The 21,300-nt window shown below is 48.5% G+C and overlaps 1 protein-coding gene across 1 annotated transcript in view; it reads right to left on the bottom strand.

Annotated features, from left to right (window-relative positions):
- Nucleotides 1-2,512: 2,512 nt before the first annotated feature.
- The window catches only part of SMAD6 (SMAD family member 6), an 83,913-nt gene continuing 65,125 nt past the window's right edge, over nucleotides 2,513-21,300 (bottom strand). The window contains exon 4 of the mRNA XM_029066762.2: nucleotides 2,513-3,463. Within this exon, the coding sequence (XP_028922595.1) occupies nucleotides 2,922-3,463 (542 nt within the window). The 3' untranslated portion in view covers nucleotides 2,513-2,921. The remainder of the gene's footprint in view (nucleotides 3,464-21,300) is intronic.

The raw sequence follows: 21,300 nt of genomic DNA, 5'->3' as shown, positions 1-21,300 counted from the left end.
AGCAAGCTGCATTCCCTCCTTAACCCCTGGGAATGGGGATGCCTCTTTCAAGCCACAGGATGCAGAGGCAGGAGCCGGGGTGGAGAGGGGCTGGACACCGGAAAAAAAACACTTGACAGGACTTTGGTTGTTGAATCCATACAGGGTAAGGGACAGGCCAGCCTGGAAGCTGGACTGCCCAGCATAGAACTGGGCAAATAATAACAACAATTATGATATTTGTTAAGCACTTACTATGTGCCACGTACTGTACTAAGCGCTGGGGTGGATACAAGCAAATCAGGTTGGATACAGTCCCTGTCCCATGTGGGGCTTGCAGTCTCAATCCCCATTTTCAGATGAGAAAACTGAGACACAGAGAAGCAAAGTGATTTGCCCAAGGTCACACAATGGACAAGTGTTAGAATTTAGATTAGATTAGAACCCAAGACCTTGTGAATTTTGACAAAGAAAATTCTAGGGATCCACTACCAGAACGATGCGGATGGAGGTGAGGCGTTCTGGGAGAGATGTGTTCATGGAGTCGCTGTGGGTCGGAGACAACTCGATAGCATAAAAGACAGAAAAGAGCCCGACTAGGTTTTTAGGCACATATATCCTTAGTAGTTTCCCCACAAGGGGAGGCAGGGCATCAATCAATAGTATTTAATGAGTGCTTTACTGTACGCAGAGCACTGTATTAAGCGCTTGGGAGAGGGCAATACAAAGACGTGGTAGACCCGTTCCCTGTCCACTAAGAGCTTACAGTCTAGAGTGTCCGGTGGAAAGGACCCGTGCTGGGAGTAGGAAGCTCTTGGTTCTAATCCAAGTTCCACCCAACCCTGCATCACTGCATAAATCACTTCATTGCTGTGCCTCGGGTTCCTTAAATATAAAAGGGATGACCCACTCCCCACTTCCACCTAACTTAAGTGAGAAGAACGCATTTGGAGGGTTCTTGAGGACCATTCCCTAATAATAATTATTGTGGTAGTTTTTAAGTGCTTACTATGTGCCAGGCACTGTACTACGCACTGGGTGGGTGGGAGGGGAAATACAAGCAAATCGGGTTGGGCACAATTCCTATCCAACATGGGGCTCACAGTCTTAAACCCCATTTTACAGGTGGCGTAATTGAGGCATGGAGAAATGAAGTGACTTACCTAAGGTCACACAGAAGACAGGTGGTGGACCGGGATTATAACCCAGGTCTTTCAGTCCCTGGTTCTATCCTCTAGGCCATGCAGCTTTTCGTGCACTGTTCACAATGCACTCATTGTTTTTATGGATCTGTCCTCCCCGATTTGGATTACGTGTCCCTTACGGGATGAGATTGAACTGTTTATCTGTATCTTTCCTAGCATTCAGCACGCAGTCCGCTCCCAATAAATACTATACGCAATCAATCAAGAGAAGCAGAGAAGCAACAGCCGAGTGGAAAGAACCCATGACTGAGTCAGGCATCTTGGGTTCTAATTCCCTCACTGCCACTTGCCCATCATGTGACCTTGGATAAGCCACTTCACTTCTCGGTGCCTTAATTCCCTCATCTGTAAAATGGGGATTAAGATTGTGAGCACTACATGGGACGAGATCTGTTCGATCTAATTGTACTCCATTTACCCCGTGCTTAGCACAGTGGTTGGCTCATAGTAAGTGCGCTATTATTTTTATCCTTATTGCGATCGTTTACTAAGGGCTCCAAACAGTTCCGGAAAGGGGAGCTGCTGCGATCCAAGCTGTTGCTGTGATTTGAGAAGCAGTCTTTTGGATGTCTGGAATGCAGGTCACCTGGAAAGTCCCAGAATCCCCTACTGACATTCCAAGTCCTTGGCTCTGACCATCCCCCGGCCCTCCGCCACTAGTGAAACTCAGAAAAGCCACTCCTCAAGAAACTCCATTTGTTGCCCTTCCACTGCTGCATCAAACAAAAAAATCCTCACTTTGGCTTCGAAGAAATCCCCTTGCTCTCTCCTACCTCAGTTCACTAACCAGCTCACACACTTTGCTCCTCTAATGCAAACCTTCTCAATGTGTCTTGATCCCATCTATCTCGCCACCGTCCCCTCACCCACATCCTGCCTCTGGCCTGGAACATCCTCCCTCCTCCTATCTGACAATGACTCTCCCTCACTTCAAAGTCTTAGTGAAGGCCCACCTCCTCCAAGAGGCCTTCCCTGACTTAACCCTCCTTTCCTCTTCTCCCACTCCCTCTGCGTCACCCTGCCTTGCTCCCTTCATTCATCCTCCCGACCCCATTTAAATACACACCTATTATTTATGTCTGTCCATCTCCCCCTCTAGACTGTAAACTAGTTGTGGGCAAGGAATATGTCTTACTGTTCTACTGTACTCTCCCAAGCGCTTGGTACAGTGCTCTGCACACAGTAAGCGCTCAATTAATACAACTGAATGAATGAATCTGATCCCCTCTTCACACCACTTCCCCTCGTAGAACACCCAAAGAGGGATTGTTCAGAATAGCCCGAATGCCCCTCCCCTTTCCAAAAAAAAAAAAAAGACACCCCCCCCAAGCTATAATGCGAATACTTTATTATCAATGAGTGACTGGTATTAGCTTTTTTTCTGGGTATTAATAATATTTAAAAAAAAACCACACACCAGATTTCGGGGTTCTCTCCGGATTCTGCTGTGTTTTTTTCTTTTCCTCTTAAAAATCTGTATTGAAAGAATTCTATAAGCCAAAGTGCATTTTCCTTTCTTTGTCCATATACACATTGCACCGTACATAAATAATTACATTGTAAAAATGACTCCATAATTACAAGTATAATATATATATTTCCATATAATATATAAAACTTTATATTAAATCTAGGTAGGTGATATTTTGGGGGTCGTCCGTGGGGGGAGAAGGGGGGAGTTCGTGTGTGTGTGTGTGTGTGTTTTCTCCTTTGCTTCCCCCCGGCGGCAGCCGATTGTTATCTGTGGTTACTGAGCAAGATCTCGAGCCAGCAGGGGCAGGAGGTGATGAACTGCCTGGAATAGCAAGGGCCCCAGCCCTTGGCGAAACTGATCCTCACGCTGTTGGGGTCGTAGGGCCCGTCGCCGTAGTCCAGGTCGGCGGCGTGCTGCAGGAGGCAAGACTTGTCGAAGTCGAACACCTTGATGGAGTAGCCTGGCATGACTTTGCGCACGATGACGGTCCTGCAGTTGGGAATGTCCAGCGTCGGGGAGTTGACGAAGATGGGGTGGTCGCCCCGGTTGTAGGCCCACACCCCGTCAGGCTCCTTGCTGAGGAAGATGCCGTAGCCGATCTTGCTGCGCGTCCTTTTCACCGTCTCGCTCCGGTGGTCCAGGTTGAGCTGGCCGAGGCAGAAGCCGTTCCCTTGAGGTAGGTCGTAGAAGATACTGACGGACTGTTCGTACACTGTGTAGAGGCGGCCCACTCGAGTCCGGTGCTCCCAGTAGGCGACGTTGCACCAGTGGCTCTGCTTCATGGTGTCGGGGGACATGCTGGCGTCTGTGGAGACCAAAGGAAGAGGCCCGCCGGTTACTGGGGGGAATGGAGACCGGTCGGCCGAGGCCCCCTCGGGACCGGGCTCAGGCTAAACACAAAGGACGGATCGGAGGAATAATAATAAACATTATTATTATTATTATTGTGGTATTTGTTAAGCACTTACGATGTGCCAGCCACTATTCTAAACACTGGGGGAGAAGTTGGATCGTGGAGACTGGCATCCTCTCTATGTGCCAGCCTGCTACCCTGAGGTCTGTAGGAGCAGAGGCTGAAGGACAGAGAGCCAAACTCCCATCGAGTTCCAACTGGGAGTCAGAAGGTCCTGGGTTCTAATCCCAGCTCCGCCACCTGTCTGCTGCGTGTCCTTGGGCAAGTCTATTCACTTCTCTGGGCCTTGGTTCCCACATCTGGAAAATGGGGATTGAGGCTGTGAGCCCCATGTGGGATAGGGACTGCTTCTAACCTGATAATCTTGTATCTACCCAAGCGCTTAGTACAGTGCCTGATACATGGTATGGTCTTTTTCGTTTTTTAAATGGTATTTGTTAAATGCTTACTATGTGTCAAACACTGTTCTAAGCACGGGGGAAGGTACAAGTTAATTAAGTCAGACAGTCCCTGTACCGCATGGAGTTCACAGTCTAAGCAGGAGGGAGAACAAGGATCTCCACTTTACAGTTGAGGAAACTGAGGCACAGAGCAGTGAAATGACTTGCCCAGGGTCACACAGCAGGCTAGTGCAGAAGTTGGGATTAGAACCTGAGTTTCCTGATTCCCAGGCCTGAGCTCTTTCCACTGGGTCTTGCTTCATCACCATCATCATCGTTCCCATCATTACTGGTATTTATGAAGCGCTTACTGTATGAAGAGAGCACTGTACTAAGCGCTTGAGTGCTCTGCACACAATCAGCACTCAATAAAAACGACTGACTTGAAAGAATACAACAGACTTGAATATTAGCATATATTTCATCATCACTTAGCCTTGAAACTGGCTCACTCCTCTACCACATCTTTATATTAAAAATGGTACTTATGGCACACCTAGTCTGTGCCAAGCACTGTGCTAAACACTGGGATAGTCACAGGATAATCAGAACAGAGTCAAGGATCTAAGAGGGAGGGAGAGCAGGCAATCTTACCCATGTTACAGCAAAGAGGAAAAGGAGGCCCAGAGGGGTTATGTGATTCACTCAAGGTCACACAGAAAGCCACAGACAGAATTGGGACAAAAACCCAGGGCTCCTGGCTCCCAGCTTTCTACTGGTTCTTCCATCCCTAAATGCATGAGGGAGGTTTATGAGGAGCCTATCAGAGGGTGAGGATATCTTCGGTCTCCAGGACACATCCAGCTGTTTCCTGTAACTTACCCAGGTCCGTTCTCCCATGATGTCTGTTTTCCCTGGGGATTTTGGATCAAGACTGTTTAGGGAGAGCTTTCTAACTGAAAATCAGTCTACCTGAAACCTGAGCCCCCCCCGGGGGCAACAATGTGATTTGGGCTTTTAGGTGTCTGTTGAACACTTTCTAAGTGTCAAGCACTGTTCTAAGTGCTGGGGTAGATCAGATGGGACACAGGCACAGTCCCACATGAGGCTCACAGTCCAAGTACGTGGGAAGGTAGGTGTTTCATTCCCATTTGACAGACGAGACAACTGAGTCCCAGAGAAGTGAAGTTACCTGCCCAGAGTCACACAGCAGGTGATTTATGGAGCTGGGATTAGAACCCAGATCCTCTGACTACCAGGCCCGGGTTCTTTCCCCTAGGCCACACTACTTCTCAATGTGGTGTTGGAACAAACACTTGTACATTTGTATGGGTGAACATCGCATCGAACAAAACAGTTTCTCCCTTGAGAATACACTCCAGCCGTCTCAGAAGCCTCCCTGAGACCTCGCCCCAGAACTTCTCCAGCACTCCAATCAATCAATAAATCGATCAATTGATGGTATTTACTGAGCACTTACTATGTGCAAAGCATTGTACTGAGGACCCTCGTAACCCGCCAAAGGGTTCCCTGAACCACTGTAGCGGTGGCTCACGTGGCTGGTGGCTCTCCAGTGTGCCCGCCAACCTGACCACCACTATGCCCACGGATGGCCATGACAGTCGTTTCCCACTCCAACTCCCGGCCCTCACTCGCCACCCCAAAACTCAGGCCGTTTCCATTAGAAACCTCTCGCTGAAACCTCCAGCCCTCGCCGCTTCCTACCACCCAAGATCGAGTCTGTTGATTGTTATAGCGACTTCTCCCAAGCGCTTGGTACAGTGCTCTGCACACAGTAAGCGCTCAATGAATACGATTGACTCTGCTCTAGTGTGAGCTGCCCTCTCCCTCCACTCCCTGTCCTCACCTCACAGCCCCTCAGTTGGCAACAATCAACCAATCGATCGTACTTACTGAGTTCTTTACTGAGTATTTACAGCGTACAGAGCACTGTACTGAGCACATGACAAGCTCGTCCGGCCTCCCCAAGTCGGCCAGGAGCCGGGCTTGGCCTTGAGCCCGGCAGTAAGGTCCCTGACAACGTATCACAAGACCCCGGCCTGCTGCCACCCCGTCTCCCCCGCCCCCCACCTTCACGCCATCGGATCAGATTAACTCATACCCCGGCTGAAGGCATTATTTTGCTTCAGAGACTCTATTGACGTTGCGGATTTCAAGCACAGGAGCAAGAGGGAGCGGGGGCCCTCATCTCCTTTCATTCTCCAATTACCCCGGGGGTCGGAGGCCGCCTCTCCTTCCCTATTAGCAGTCGGCCCGCCATTGTTCTGGGGTCTGAGGAAGTGGCACAGTTACAGCTCAGGGGTACGGAATTGGGGTCTCCCATCCCCCCGGCCACCCCCAACTGTGTGGGGGGGCCCCCCCGACCCTGTTCAGAGCCTCCAGGAAACTTGCTCCACCCGTTTCCTAAACGTGGGCCTGGACCCTGTTCTCCAAGACAATGCTCCCACAGTGCTCTTTCAGAGGGCTTCTACAGTGCTCCTCACTGACTACAGCCTCAAGTGTCCTAGGTCAATCCACAGGTGCTCTCTTGCCATGCCAACTGGCCTGGCCCTCCCCTTGTTTCTTTTTGCTGAAATGCCATATTACGAATCAATCTCTTAATTAATTGAGTGTTTACTACATAAGGGCATCCGGCATCACGTCTGTAATGGACAGGGGACCGACCAACAGAACACCGGACAGTCACCGGAAGGGTGGACATCCTAAGTCGAGAAGCAGCGCGGGCTAGTAGAAAGAGCCCGGGTCTGGGAGTCAGAGGACCTGGTTTCTAACCCCGCTCTGTGTGACCTTGGGCAAATCACTTCACTTTTCTGGGCCAGACCAGCACTGTGCCCTAGAGGGCTGAGATGTGAACCACTGGGAACTTGTGGGGGGTGGGGGAAGAGGGAAGAACCTTATTCCCAGGCCCAAAGCCTCACCGCTCAGGCAATCCGATCGCACTGATCTTCTTGTGCCCCATTTCGCCGCCTGAAATGCGTCCTTGTGGCCATAAAGCAATGGTTACGAGAAGCCTGCAATTTTGTGTGGGGCTGGGGAGCAGGAGGGGAGTTCTTGGAAAAAGACTTAGATCCAAATAAGGCATGACTGTTTCTCCAAATCAGCGATTTTCTATCCGGGTGGAGGGCAGACTGACTTCAACTCTCCCTTTTGTTTGTGGGAAACCTCTGGTCAAAGGAGAGAGAACTAATCTGCTTTATGTCTTCATGAAGATGCCCCCGTTTGAGTGTGCAGTAAATTCTCTAAGGGACAAGACTTATTTTCAGTTTCTCCAACAATCCCTGCCTCCCGCCCTTGGGGAGACCCTCCTTTCAGGCCTTGTACCTTTCTTCTTCAAGACACAGCTTTGTCACAAATAGGCAGCTGGTAAGATTTTATTCATCCAAGGAGTCTCGCAGAACACACGGGCTAATGATGTTCCAGCAAGGGATACAGCTGCTTATGTTTTCGCCTTAAAAAGCCAGATCCCAGAAGGAGGAACAGAAGCCCACTCTTCAGGGGGTCGTACCTCTGACAACCTAGAGGCACCATGGGCTCAGGAAGAGTCAAGAGACCTAGGTTCTAATCTCACCTCAGCCACTGGCCTGTTGCACGATCTGGGGTAAATTGCCCTCTCTGGGCTTCAGTTCCTTCACCTGGGAAATGGGGATGAGACCGTGGCATACAGGATAGAGCACGGGCCTGAGAGTCAGAAGAACCTGGGTTCTAATCCTGGCTCCTCTATGTGTCTTCTGGGTGACCTTGGGCAAGTCACTTCACTGGGCCTCAGTTCCCTCATCTGGAAAATGGGGATTAAGAGTGTGAGTCCCATGGGGAACAGGGACTATGTCCAATCTGATAAACTTGTATCTACACCAGCACTTAGAAGAGTGCTTGGCACATAGTAAGCGCTTAGCAAGTATAACAATAATGGCCTGCTCTCTCTACCTTTTCTACTGTGTGGGATTATGTCTGACCTGCGATTATTTTGTCTTCGGCACCTAATAAGGCCTCAATATACTACTATGGTATTTCCTGGCAGAAAGTAAGTCTCCTTTCTGAGAGGTTGCTTTCACCTAGTGCCATGCCCCCAATAAGCCCTCTCTACCCACCCAACCCCTCCAGTCTTCTCCGCCTCTTATGCCCCATGTATTCCTTTCTGCTCTGACAGTCTTCGTGGTTTTCCATCTGTTGGGTCCTGCGGCCTGGTACTTATTATGCGATCCTGCATCCCTTTAACCTAAAATCCTTTTAAAAGCCCCGTTTGCCTCTTAGATAAGTAGATTTTGTTTTCATTCTTTCTTTTCCCTTGTCAGATGACGGGGCCACTACCATTTCAGACAGCCCTACTTAACCCTACATTGTTCTCTGCAGCCCTGAGAAATGGCTTTTGATTCTGCAGCAAGTAGAAACAAGTCCCCTCAATGGGGGATGTTGTCTGAAAAAGGGAGTGTGGGGGGAAAAGTTCCTTTCCCTCTTCCTTGGCCTCACGGAACAGTATGAGGTGGGGGGGGAGGGGGGAAGAGGGGGATGCACAGAGACCATCTAATAATGTCCACGGTCAACTCCCAAGAGCTCTCCCTCAATCGTATTTCAATTGTATGTATTGAGCCCTTACATGTGCAGAGCACTGTGCTAAGCGCTTAGTATAACACCTATTTCGCTGGCGTTTCCAAACCCCATAGGGCACCAATGGAGGTTTCCTCTTTTGATCCATCTTTTCCCCTCCCCATCTCCTCCCGGGCTTCCAGGATGCAGTTCCTAATCAATCATTACTAGGCAGCCACCAAGTTCTTCGCTGCCGCCGTGACTCCCGGGAAAGTTGCCCCTCTGGTCTCTGGGGCGGCGGGGGCCCAACCTGCCATTTGGGACGCTTCCATCCCTGTTCCCTGACTTCAGGCAATTGTGGCCGGAGGAAAGGGGGAACGCCTGGGGAAACTGGGAGGGTAGGGAGTGGGGCCTGGGGACAAGACAAGGGACTGGACGTCCCATGCAGAAAAACCTTTAGAAGCACGCGTCCGTGTAGCATGAAGAAGGATGCGTAGGTTTGGTAATTACACCTGCCAAGACAAGGACCATACAAGCCCCAAAGGACAAGATCACATTTTGAGGAAGTTGGGGCCCCTGTTGCAAAAGCTGGAGGGGGCTGGGGGCAGGGCATGTGTCGGTCAACCTGTGGCTGAAGGCCAATGAAATCTGAAATAAAATTCAGCTGGGATAGAATCCAAAGCCTTGGGGGCTCCTCCGGCCATTCTGCCCCCAGCCCTTTGTAAGAATAATAATAATTATAATTATGGTACTTTTTAATTGCTTACTATGTGCCAAGCACTGTTCTAAGCTCTGCTGTAGATACAAGTTATTCAGATTGGATGCAGTCCCTGTCCTACATGGGGCTCACACGCTTAATACCCATTTTCCAGATGAGGGAACGGGCCCACAGAAATGAACTGAAATGTCCAAGGTCACACAGCAGACAACTAGTGAAGCTAGGATCAGAACCCAGGTCCTTCTTACTCCCAGGCCCGTGCTCTAGCCGTTAGGCCACACTGGTTCGCAGTCGGGCAAATCCTGAGAGAGGAACTCATCCCGCTGGCCTGACACTGAGCAAGGGCTCTCCGCGGGAGACTGGCGGGAGGGGAGGGGGCCTGCTCTGCGTCTCATCCCTGGCCAACTCTGAGTTTTGCCCATGCGAGCTATTAGGTCCTACCACTCGCCGGGCGGCGGGGGCAACCAGCGGGGAAACGACTCGTGCCCATGCCATTTCAGGAAACGTTTCTCCTCCTCCTCCCCGCCTGACCCCGAGGTGGCCCCTCTATCCAGAAGACATGGCTACCCCCCACCCCCACTGGCCCGCCAGAGCCGGAGGCTGTTCGGATTCCCTCGGTGGCCAGGAGAGCGGACCCCCAGCTCCTCCCCCGCCTCACTCAATGGAACGCGCCACGTTTTTCACTTGGAGCGGGGCAGGCAGCTCCAACTTGGAATGAGCCGCATTTAGGCTGGCGTCAGGGCTATCTCTTCCATCAGAGCCAGCTCGATCGATCAGACGTAGGCACCGAAGCGCCGGCTCTTGTTTACACGTGGGCCTGCCCCGCGCCCTCAGTCACCGTTTCCTGTGTGGTGGAACGGCCTCTCCTCGGGCACATAGAGAGGAAACCCGAACAGTCTGCGATAAAAACAACGCCAAGTGAAGTGAGCCAAGGAATCCGCTCTTGACCATGGGAAACCACAGGTCTAGTGAAGGACGCGGGATACGGATGTGTGCAGATGCGTCTAGAAAGTAGCTATGATAATAAGAAGAGTAATAATAACCGTAGTTGTGGTATTCGTTAAGCCCTTACTAGGTGTCAAGCACTGTGCTAAGTGCCGGGTAGATACAGGATAGTCAGGTCCCACGTGGGGCTCACAGTCTTAGTAGGAGGGAGAATGGTTAGTTATTGAATCCCCATTCTGCAGATGAGGGAACTGAGGTATGGAGAAGTGACTTGCCTAAGGTCACTAAGCTGACGAGTGATAGAGTCGGAATGAGAAGCCGAGTCTTCTGACTCCCAGGCCCGTGCCCTTTCCACTAGGCCACACTGGCTTCTTAGTTGTGGGAATGGTATTTATCAAGTCCCCCGGTTGCTATGCACTGCACTAAACACTTGGGAAAAGACAACAGAGGGATAAGAGACATTCCCTGCCCAGAAGTAGCCTATACTCTCTGGGGGAGACAAACAGAGACACATTTACAAACAGTGGTATCAGACTAAATACACTGAATATTTGAAGGAAGATGCACATACACAGTGCTGAGGATGGGTATAAATAAATACACAAGTGTTAGGGCTGGAGGCTGGGTCCATCCAACTGGGATCTTGGGAATTAATAAAGGAAAGCTAAATGGAGGAGGTGGGATTTTAGGAGAGATTTAATCAATCAATCGATAGTACTTACTGAGCACTAACACCATGCAGAGCACCGTACTAAGAGATTGGGAGAGCCCAATAGTTAGCAGATATGACTCCTACCCTCAAGGAGCTTGGTGGTGAAGGGGTGGGAGTGGGCTGAAGCCTGGCAGATTTGTGGAGGAAGGGAATTGGAGACATATGGGGTTGGATGTGAGTGAGACGAGAGCTGGGTACGGTTAGGAGGTGGGCTAGGGAGGAAAAAAGAGGAGCGAAGGGCGGGGGGGATCCAGCTTGGATGAGGAAAAAAGAAAAGAACGTTCCACAGCTCATGCGCTCAGCCCATATTTTAAAGAAGGGGCCATGTTTTTATAACAAAAGGGTTTGGACTTTCCTCCCATTTACTAATGGGAAGGCAAAAAACACTTGAAAACTCCTGCTTTAAGAAAACAAACACAATTCAGAGACCTCCTGGGAAGCAGAGGCTTTTATTTTACCCTGATCACCCTGAAGAGATTTCAAAATAAAAATATTTGTGCCTAAAATTAGCTGAACCCACCCAACATTTCAGCCATCGAGATAAGCAGGCTTTGAAAGAGGAAAATAGTTCCGTTCTGGAAAAATGAAAATAGTTCTATTCTCTAACGACATGAATGGAGGGGGAATGAACTTATTTAGTAAAGCATTTACAAGCATAATGAGGGCCCTTAGGTCAGCTATGAAACCCTCCACTTTTTTCATTTTTCTCTTCAGGGCCCTACTCACAACCCAGCAGCTTTGGGAAGCTTTTTCTGATAACCCTCTGGGCTCCCCCAGCCCCCCCACTCCCGGACATACCCCCACATAACCAGTCTTCCCAACACTTTGAGGAGAGAAATACTCAAGAATGAATGGATTTCATCTGGCTCAAACCACAAACTCTTTATACATCTCTTCCCAGCACTATTCAGTGTAACATACAATGTAGGTGCTCAATACAGAGTAGTGCCTCCATTCCAGATTCTGGTGATCACTATCTTTACCCTGGGTCTCTGGGGGTGCATTCAATCAGTGGTATTTATTGCAGCACAGTGTAGTGGTTAGAGCACGGACTTGAGAGTCAGAAAGTCGTGGGCTCTAATCCTGGTTCCGCCACTTGTCTGCTGTGTGACCCTGAACAAGTCACTTCACTTCACTGGGCCTCCGTTACCTCATCTGTAAAAAGGGGATTGAGACTGGGAACACTGTGTGGGACAGTGACTGTCTACAACCTGATTTGCTTGTATCCACCCAGCACTTAGTACAGTGCCTGGTACACAGTAAGTGCTTAACAAATACCATTATTAAGTGCTTACTGTGTGCAGAGCATTGTACTAATAAGCACTTGGGAGAGAACAATACCATAGAGTTAGTAGTCATGATCCCTGTCTTCTATGTGACCTTAGGTAAGTCACTTCACTTCTCTGGGCATCAGTTCTCTCATTGGTAAAATGAAGGTAAAGAATGCGAGCCCCGTGAGGAAAAGGGATTGTGTCCAAACTGATTAGCCTGTATTTACCCTAGCATATAGAACAGTGCCTGGCACATAATAAGTGCTTGGCAAATATCATCCAAAAAGGGGGGGGGGGGGAGTCTTACACTCTAGCGGTATATGGAATAGGGATGGTAATGTCTTGAATTTACCTGGTGTAATGTCTTGAATTTAGCTTGACTTCCCTTTACTCACCCCCCAACTAGCCCCATCAGCCCCAAAGGACTTTTGTACATATCTGTAATTTATTTATATTAACATCTGCCTCCCCATCTAGACTGTAAGCTCACTGGGGGCAGGGAATGTGTCTACCAACTCTGTTGTGTTGGACTCCCGCAAGCATTTAGTACAGTGCTCACTGTGGACAAGGAATATGTCTGTTATATCGTTATACTGTACTCTCTCAAGTGCTTAATACAGTGCTCTGCACACAGTAAGAGCTCAATAAATACCACTGACTGATTGACTGATTGGTGGCTTTCTTCCAAGCAACCCCAAGAGTCCCTAAGAACACACCCTGTCCCCTATGGTGGGGGACGGAAAATTCTCGGGAAACACACTGACCCTCCTGAACTCTACCCAGAGAGACAGTTCCACCCTGGGGCAGGTCACTTCAAAGCCATGGTTCATCCTGAGATGGCAGGCAACAAGCTTTAGGGGCAGAGATAAAACTTCCCTACAGAAGAAATTGTTGTGATTCCAAGGGGTTGGTTTTTTTTTTTCCTTCTTTTTCCTCTCTCTCTCCCAGGGCTATAAAAATTCCTTCTGTTAAGCCAGTGTGAGTGCAATGTAAATATGCCGCAGGTACCCTCCCCCAGCTTGGAAATTTTCCACTGGAGTATAGGCCCCTTTGATTTAACAGACCAAGTTCTAACTTAATTCATGGATTCTGGCTCCAAATCCAACACAGTACCCGGCCTGCACACAACTATGCCCTTGGATCTGTGACCTTTGGACATTTCATTTTTGCCCATCCCCAACCCCAGAGCACTTAACACATAAATCTTTAAATTAATTAAATTAAATTAAACAGACATTCAATATCAGTTCTCCCTCCTACATAGCCCATGGGGGTCAGCGGCTGTACCCAACCTGATTATCTTGCATCTGTCTAGTAAGCATTTAACAAATACCATTATTATCATTATTATTATTATTATTTACCCCAGTGCTTTAGTACAATGCTTCGCACGTAGTAAGCACTTAAAAAAAACACAAATTATCCACTAAAAAATCCCCCCAATACTGGTATATAACAAATTCTACTACAATGCTGTAGTGGAGAAATATATTACTTAATGGCTATGCCTTCCTACCTTGACTCCACTAGTTCTTTATCACTTTGAAATTACTCACAGCACTTGGATGCTGGCGTTTTTATTTTTCATTTGGGCGAGAACAGTAAATGACTTTGGCTAGGTAGATGAGTACTCTTCCCTCCTTCAAAGCCTTACTGAAGGCCCATCTCCTCCAAGAGGCCTTCCCAGACTTAGCCACGTTTCCTCTTTTCTGGCTCCTTTCTGCATCACCCTGATTTGCTCCATTTGTTCTCCCCACCTCCCCAGACAAACAGCACTTTGTATATATGTGTCATTCATTTATTTGTATTGATGTCTGTCTCCCCTCCTCTAGATTGTAAGCCCCTTGTGGGAAGGGAATGTGTATGTTTATTGCTGTAATGTTATTGTTATATTGTACTCTTCCAAGAGCTTAGTTCAGTGTTTTGCACACAGTAAGTGCTCAATAAATATGACTGACTGACAGATTGACTGAATGAATACAAGGCCTGGCTGGAAGTGCTGTGGGTGGGTTTGACTGTGTAATTGGGGCAAATGTGCAGCATTGGTAATGGGAGGTATATGATTCAGAAGGAAGAAAAATAAATTGGGGAAGGCTTCCTGGAGGAGATGTCATTTCCAAAGAGTTCTGCAGATAAGGAGAGCAGCCATATGCAGGATGGGAAGGGAGAGGGGGCTGGAGAAGCAGCATGGCCTAGAAGAGCATGGACCTGGAATTGGAGGACCTGGGTTCTGCCAATTGCCTGCTAAGTGATCTTGGGTAGAGTTAGGACCTGGGAGTCAGAAGGTCATGGGTTCTAATCCCGGACCGCCACTTGTCTGCTGTGTGGTCTTGGGCAAATCACTTCACTTCTCTGGGCCTCAGTTACCTCATCAGTAAAATGGGGATTAAGGGACAGGGACTGTGTCCAACCCAATTTGCCTGTATCCGCCCCAGTGCTAAGTACAGTGCTTGACATATTCAGCGCTTAACAAATACCATTATTATTATTATTCACTTCTTTGTGCCTCAGTTTCCTCAACTACTTCTACTTGGACTGTGAGCCCCCTGAGCCTAGCACATAGTAAGTGCTTAACAAATACCATAAAAACAAAACAAGACTCAGAAAGGGGAAGTGCTTTGCCCACATTCCCCCATTTGACCCATTAGCAGAGCTGAAATTAGAACCCAGGTCTGTCTCCCAATCCCAGGCTCTCCCCCCTAAACTGTAAGCTTCTTGTGGGCAGGAATTTTGTCTGCCAACTCTGTTGTACCTATTTTCCTAAGGGCTTTGTTCAGTACTCCCAAAAGAGTAAACACACCATAAATACCACTAACTAACTATAGATCAGGTGCTCAACCCCATTAACTAGAATTTAACCCAGCGCTTAGAACAGCGCTGAGAAGCAGCACGGCGTAGTGGACAGAGCACAGACCTGGGAGTCAGAAGGTTCTAATCCCGGTTCTGCCACTTGTCTGCTGTGTGACCTTGGTCAAGTCACTTCACTTCTCTGTACCTCAGTTCTCTCATGGAAAATGGGGATTGAGACTACGAGCCCCATGGGGGACAGGGACTGTGTCCAACCCAATTTGCTTGTATCCACCACAGCGCTTAGTAGTGGCTGGCACACAGTAAGCACTAAACAAATTCCACGATTCTTATTATTAACAGTACTAGGCACATAGTAAGTGCTTAACAAATATCATTAAAAAATGGTGGGGTGCAATGAGCGACACAGTCCCGGTATGGCAGGGAGGGAAGTGGGGAGAAGCAGCGGGGCTTCCCCAGATGCCCCGAACCTGGTAGCAGAGACCAGCCTGCAAAGTCATCTCAGAGCAGGAACCACCAGCAGTCCCTTTCCCCAGCTAAGGCTGGGAGGTTGGCGGAGCCCCGGGCCAGTGGTAGGAGTCGGAGGGTCTGCATTCCTTCCATAGGACACGGAGAGGATCCAGGACAATTCATCACATAAATCACTGAATTGTAAATTTCCCTCTCAGCCCTGGCAGAGTCAAACTTTTCCTTCCCCCTACTGTTAACCATTCTTTGTTGGCTTTTATCTCCCAGACCCCTCCCCACCCCTAGTTTCATGCTGGCTGGGGGCCGGCTCGCAATTATTAATTAATCTGAGAGGGGCAAGTTGTACCCTGGGCCCCCCTCGCCACTTCCTACTTTGGCTGAGGACTTCGGCCTCTGCCAAGTCCTTTGAGTTACATCAAACTCCTTACAATATCTTGGCTGTATCTTGCGATCACAAGCTGAGAGAAGGAACGTTCCCAATCAAATAATAAAAACAACTTTAAATAGAGCCCGCCCCACCCCACCCCATGACACTCAACTATGACAAATTGAAAACTCGACACCTGACATGACACAGTCTGGATAAAACAGATGCCGCAGGAGAAGGAAACCCAATGAGAGCCTGGGACAGTGACTGGCCGGGGGAAGGAGACATGGGTGTTCTCATACTACTACTACTAATATTGTTGGCATTTGTTAAGCGCTTATTATGTGCAGAGCACTGTTCTAAGTGCTGGGGTAGATATAGGGTAATCAGGTTGTCCCACATGAGCCTCACAGTCTTAATCCCCATTTTACAGATGAGGGAACTGAGGCCCAGAGAAGTGAAGTGACTTGCCCACAGTCACACAGCTGACAAGTGGCAGAGCCGGGATTCGAACCCATGACCTCTGGCTCCCAAGCCAATGCTCTTTCCACTGAGCCACGCTGCTTCTCGTAATAATAATAATAACGGTACTTGTTAAGCACTTACTATGTGCCAAACACTGTTCTAAGCAGTGGGGAAGATGTAAGTTAATCAGGTTGGATACAGTCCCTGTCCCATATGGGGCTCACACTCTTAATCCCCATTTTCCAGGTGAGGTAACTGAGGCCTAGAGAAGTTAAGTGTCTTGCCCAAAGTCACACAGCAGACATGTGGAATTAGAATCCAGACCCTTCTGATTCCCAGGCCCACTCTCATGAGAAGCAGAGTGGCCTAGTGGATAGAGCCCGGGCCTGGGAGTCAGAGGACCTGGGTTCTAATCCTGACTCTGCCCTGAGTCTGCTTTGTGACCGTGAGCAGGTCACTTCACTTCCCTGGGCCTCAGTTACCTCATCTCTGAAATGGGGATTATATCCTCTGACTTGGACTGTGAGCCCCATGTGGGACAGGGAATACGTCCAACCTGATTAACTTGTATCTACCTCAGTGCTAAGAACAGTGCTTGGCACATAGAAAGTACTTCACAGACATCATAGTTATTATAATTACAAGTCCCAGCACCTTGCTGTAAGAAAGAAATTTGACTGGAGAAGAGAGTGGTGGGAAAGGAGTTTGAAGAGCTAGCACTGTACTGGACATCTTGATTGGATGCTTGTTTCCGTAAGCATATTTTTTTTAAATGGTATTTGTTAAGCACTTACTATGTACCAAACACTGTTCTAAGCATTGTGCTGGGCATCCTGAATGAATGCTCATTATTATTATTATGGCATTTGTTAAGCGCTTTCTATGTGTCAGGCACTGTACTATGCACTGGGGTGGATACAAGCAAATCAGGTTGGAACAGTACTTTGGCCCATGAGGGGCTCACAGTCTCAATCCCCATTTTACAGATGAGGGAACTGAGGACCATTGAAGTGACTTGCCCAAGGTCATACAGCCGGCAATTGGTGGAGCTGGGATTAGTACTCAGTATCTTCTGACTCCCAGGCCCATGCTCTATGCACTACGCTGTGCTCCTGAGAAGCAGCGTGGCTCAGTGGAAAAAGCATGGGCTTTGGAGTCAGAGGTCATGGGTTCAAATCCCGGCTCAGCCACTTGTCAGCTGTGTGACTTTGGGCAAGTCACTTAACTTCTCGGTGCCCCAGTTACCTCATCTGCAAAATGGGGATTAAGACTGTGAGCCCCACGTCGGACAAACTGATTCCCCTGTGTCTACCCCAGCGCTTAGAACAGTGCTCGGCACATAGTAAACGCTTAACAAATACCAACATTATTATTATTCCTCGTATCTGCCAGCACTGAACTAGGCATCCTGATTGGACGCTGGTTCCCGCTAGCACTGTGCTGGGTTTTCTGATCGGTTGCTTGGTATCGCCAGCATGGCACTGGGCACCCCAACCGGATGCTTAGTACCCCGATGGGCAGCATCCTGGAATTTTAACTGTGGCCCTGAAACCAGACTTCCTAGTACTGTAAGACCACATCCCCAATTAGTACAGCACAGACATTTTAATGAAAGAACAAAGCAACAGTCAACTCATCCTCCATAAAAGAACCCAACTAAATGTTGAGTCAACAGTTCCATATATATTTAGAATAGCACCCTTTATCATCTCCCCCTTTAGATTGTAAACTCTTTGTGGGCAGAGAATGTGTCTACCAATTCTGTTATATTGTACACTCCCAGGTGTTTGGTACAGTCAGTCAGTGAATCATATTTATTGAGACTTTCTGTGTGCAGATCAGAGTACTAAGCGCTTGGTAGAGTACAATATTAACAATAAACACATTCCTTGCCCACAATGAGCTTATAGTGTAGACACACAGGAAGACAGTCTTTAACATAAATAAATCACATAAATGTACATAAGTGCTGTGGGGTTGGGAGGGAGTACAGTGCTCTGCATTCAGTAAGCGCTCAATAAATATCACTGAATGATTGATTAAATGACCTCTTTTTCTTTTCTCTCTCTAGATATATCACTTAATCATGCACATTCACTAAGCGCTTAGTTCAGTCCTGTGCACACAGTAAGCACTCCATAAATACAACTGACTGATTGATACTCTCCCAACTGCTTAGTACAGTGCTCTCCCTGTAGACTGTAACCTTCTGGACAGAGATTCTATCTGCCAAGTCTTTTACAGTACTTTCCCAAGTCCTCAGTAGAGTGGCTGAGCACAGAGTAAGTACTCAATAAATACCACTGACTGAATGACATTCTTCCAAGTATTTATACAGTGCTCTGCACACAGTAAGTGCTCAATAAATACCACTGATTGATTGACTGATTGATTTCCATTTCTGAAGAGGTTGGATTGGGGTTGGTCTCCTCCCAGCACACAGTCCTTCAACCGCACCGGGTAAAGACAGCAGAGAAACTGTCAGGAAAAGAAAGTTCTGAACCTTCTGGCTTACACTCACCTGATACCTGCTCGGAGACACAACACTGTAGGTGGATTCTGGACTTTAGAACTGGTCCTAGCCTCAGAAGGTTTGTCTTCCCAAGGACAGATATTCCTCACAGAGCTACTGGAGAGGCTCACGAGGGGCTCACAGGCCTAAAGATGATTGTACATCATATCCCACCTCCCCAATTTCTTTGGAGGAAGGCGCTCCCATCCAATCAAGAGTATGTACGCAGTGCCTACCACAGTACAGCATTATACTAAGTACTTGTGAGAGTACACCAGAGTAAGTGGAACCAATCCCTGCCTTCCAGTAGCTTATGAACCAGTGGCATCCATCCAGGGCCTAATATATGCTTTATACCCATCCTCAATATAATAATAACAATATTTGTTAAGCGCTTACTATGTGCCAGGCACTGTATAAGCACTGGGGTAGAAACAAAATAATCAGGTTGGATAGTAATCACGTTGGACACAGTCTTAGTCCCACAGAGGGCTTCCATCTCAATCCCCATTTTACAGATGAGGTAACTGAAGCACAGAGAAGTGAAGTGACTTGCCCAAGATCACACAGCAGACAGGTGGCAGAGACGGGATTGGAACCCAGGTCCTTCTGACTCCCAGGCCCATACTCTATCTACTAGATCATGATGCTTCTCTAGACATCTGTGTATATATGTATGATTTTGCATTCAACTTCTTATTTTGTTACTGTATTTGTAAATATTTTCATGTCTGTTTAGAATGCAAGCTACATGTGGGCAGGGAATGTGTCCCCTAATTTTACAGCACTCAGTACAGTGCATTACATGGAGGGGACTTTCAACACATACAATATAATATAGTAGAGAATAATGTAGTCTAGTCTAAACTAGTCTAGGCTACTACCAATGACTCTCCATTTTCAAGGCAGCCAAAGACGAACTGGGAGGGTAAGGGGAAGTGGAGCAGGAAGGAGGCCAATCCAGCTAGAATGTGGAACATCCCGGTTTCCTCAAGCACACCCCAGCCGAGCCCCCGCCAGAGCCCCCACCGGCCCCGGGAAGCGGGGAGGGGCAGACTGGGAAACGGAGCCTCTGAGCACCGGGCCTGAATGCGGGCTGCCAGCCAAGGGAGCTGGAAATTCCAAGAGCCGCAAAGAACGCCATCCGGGCAAACTGGGAATCCGGCTTGGGCGGAAGAAAGTCAGGTCAGGGAGGTGTGGTGGTGTGGGGTGAGGGGCAGGGGGATGAGGGCAGAGTTGAGAGACAAGGTGGGTCACAAGGGGCGGGTGGGGGAGTCAGCTTCTACCCCACAGTGCTGGTGCCCATGTCGGGCTACCAGTCCAATTCCCTCTCCTCAGCCCACCTCCCCGCTCCTTGGGGAAAGAGCAGCAAACGGCCCTGAGGCCCAGCGTTTAGAATGGTGCCCGGCTTCCAGCACCAAGAAATGCCATTCCCTCTCCACCTTCACCCCACCGGAGTTCAAGACACCATTGGCTGCAGCCCCATGAGGTCAGCGTGCCACAAGTAGCCCCTGTCCGGCTCTGGCCTTCATCTAGCTCCACTTGGCTCTCCCCGCTGGATGCCTGGCATTCTGGGGATGAGAGAGATGCTGACAGCCCACCTGGGAGAGTGAAACAAATCCGGAGGGAAATCTTGTGACCTTGGGGAAGTCACTTAACTTTTCTGGGCCTCAATTGCCTCATCTGTAAAAAGGGGATTAAGAGTGTGAGCCTCACGTGGGACAGGGACTGTGACCAACCTGATTAACTTGTACCTTTCCCAGTGCTTAGAACAGAGCTTGGCACGTAGTAAAAGCTTAACAAGTACAATTATTATTATAATTTTATTATTTTTATTAATATCATGGAGGGCTGTTTCAGCCAGGGCTCCACTCTTCCAGCAGCCGCTGTCCTCCTCCTTCATCGAGCTCCTCTCTGTTCCTCCAGGTCAAAATGCCAATTCCTTCCCTGGCAATCCTTCTGCTCCCACCTTTCCCCAGCCCCATTCCTAGCAGAGGGAGGGAAGTGGTGGAGGTAATAAAAGCCTTTAATAAATGCTGGAGACAGGAGACAAAGGTTCGAGTTCCAGATCTGCTACTGGCCTGTTGTGTGACATGGAGCAAGTCACTTAACATCTCTGGGCCTTAGTTTCCTCACCTGTAAAATGGGGATAAAATACATAACCTTGTATCCACTCCACAGCTTAGCTCAGAGCTGTACTATAACTACTCACACCAGAGTACGCAGACACCACTCCTGCCCTCAAAAAACTTACAATCTAGCCTGCCTCCAGCCATACAACTCAAACATTCAAAAGAGAAGAAATTTTCTCCTCCCCCTTCACATCTGTCAGAACATTGCTAATGGTAGTATTTGTAAAGTGCTTACTCTCTGCCAAGCACTGGGCTAAGCCCTGGAGAATATTCAGGACAGTCAGATCAGACAGAGCTCCTTGTGGGCAGGGAATGTGACTATCAGTACAGTGCCAGGCACAGAGTAAGTGCTTAACAAATACCGTCACTCTCCCAAGAGCTTAGTACAGCGCTCTGAACACAGTAA

This window comes from Ornithorhynchus anatinus, chromosome 5, assembly GCF_004115215.2.
Source record: "Ornithorhynchus anatinus isolate Pmale09 chromosome 5, mOrnAna1.pri.v4, whole genome shotgun sequence".
In the NCBI taxonomy this organism is placed as follows: domain Eukaryota; kingdom Metazoa; phylum Chordata; class Mammalia; order Monotremata; family Ornithorhynchidae; genus Ornithorhynchus; species Ornithorhynchus anatinus.
Note: the sequence above shows the minus strand (reverse complement) of the source record. Positions and strands in the feature narration are given on the sequence as shown.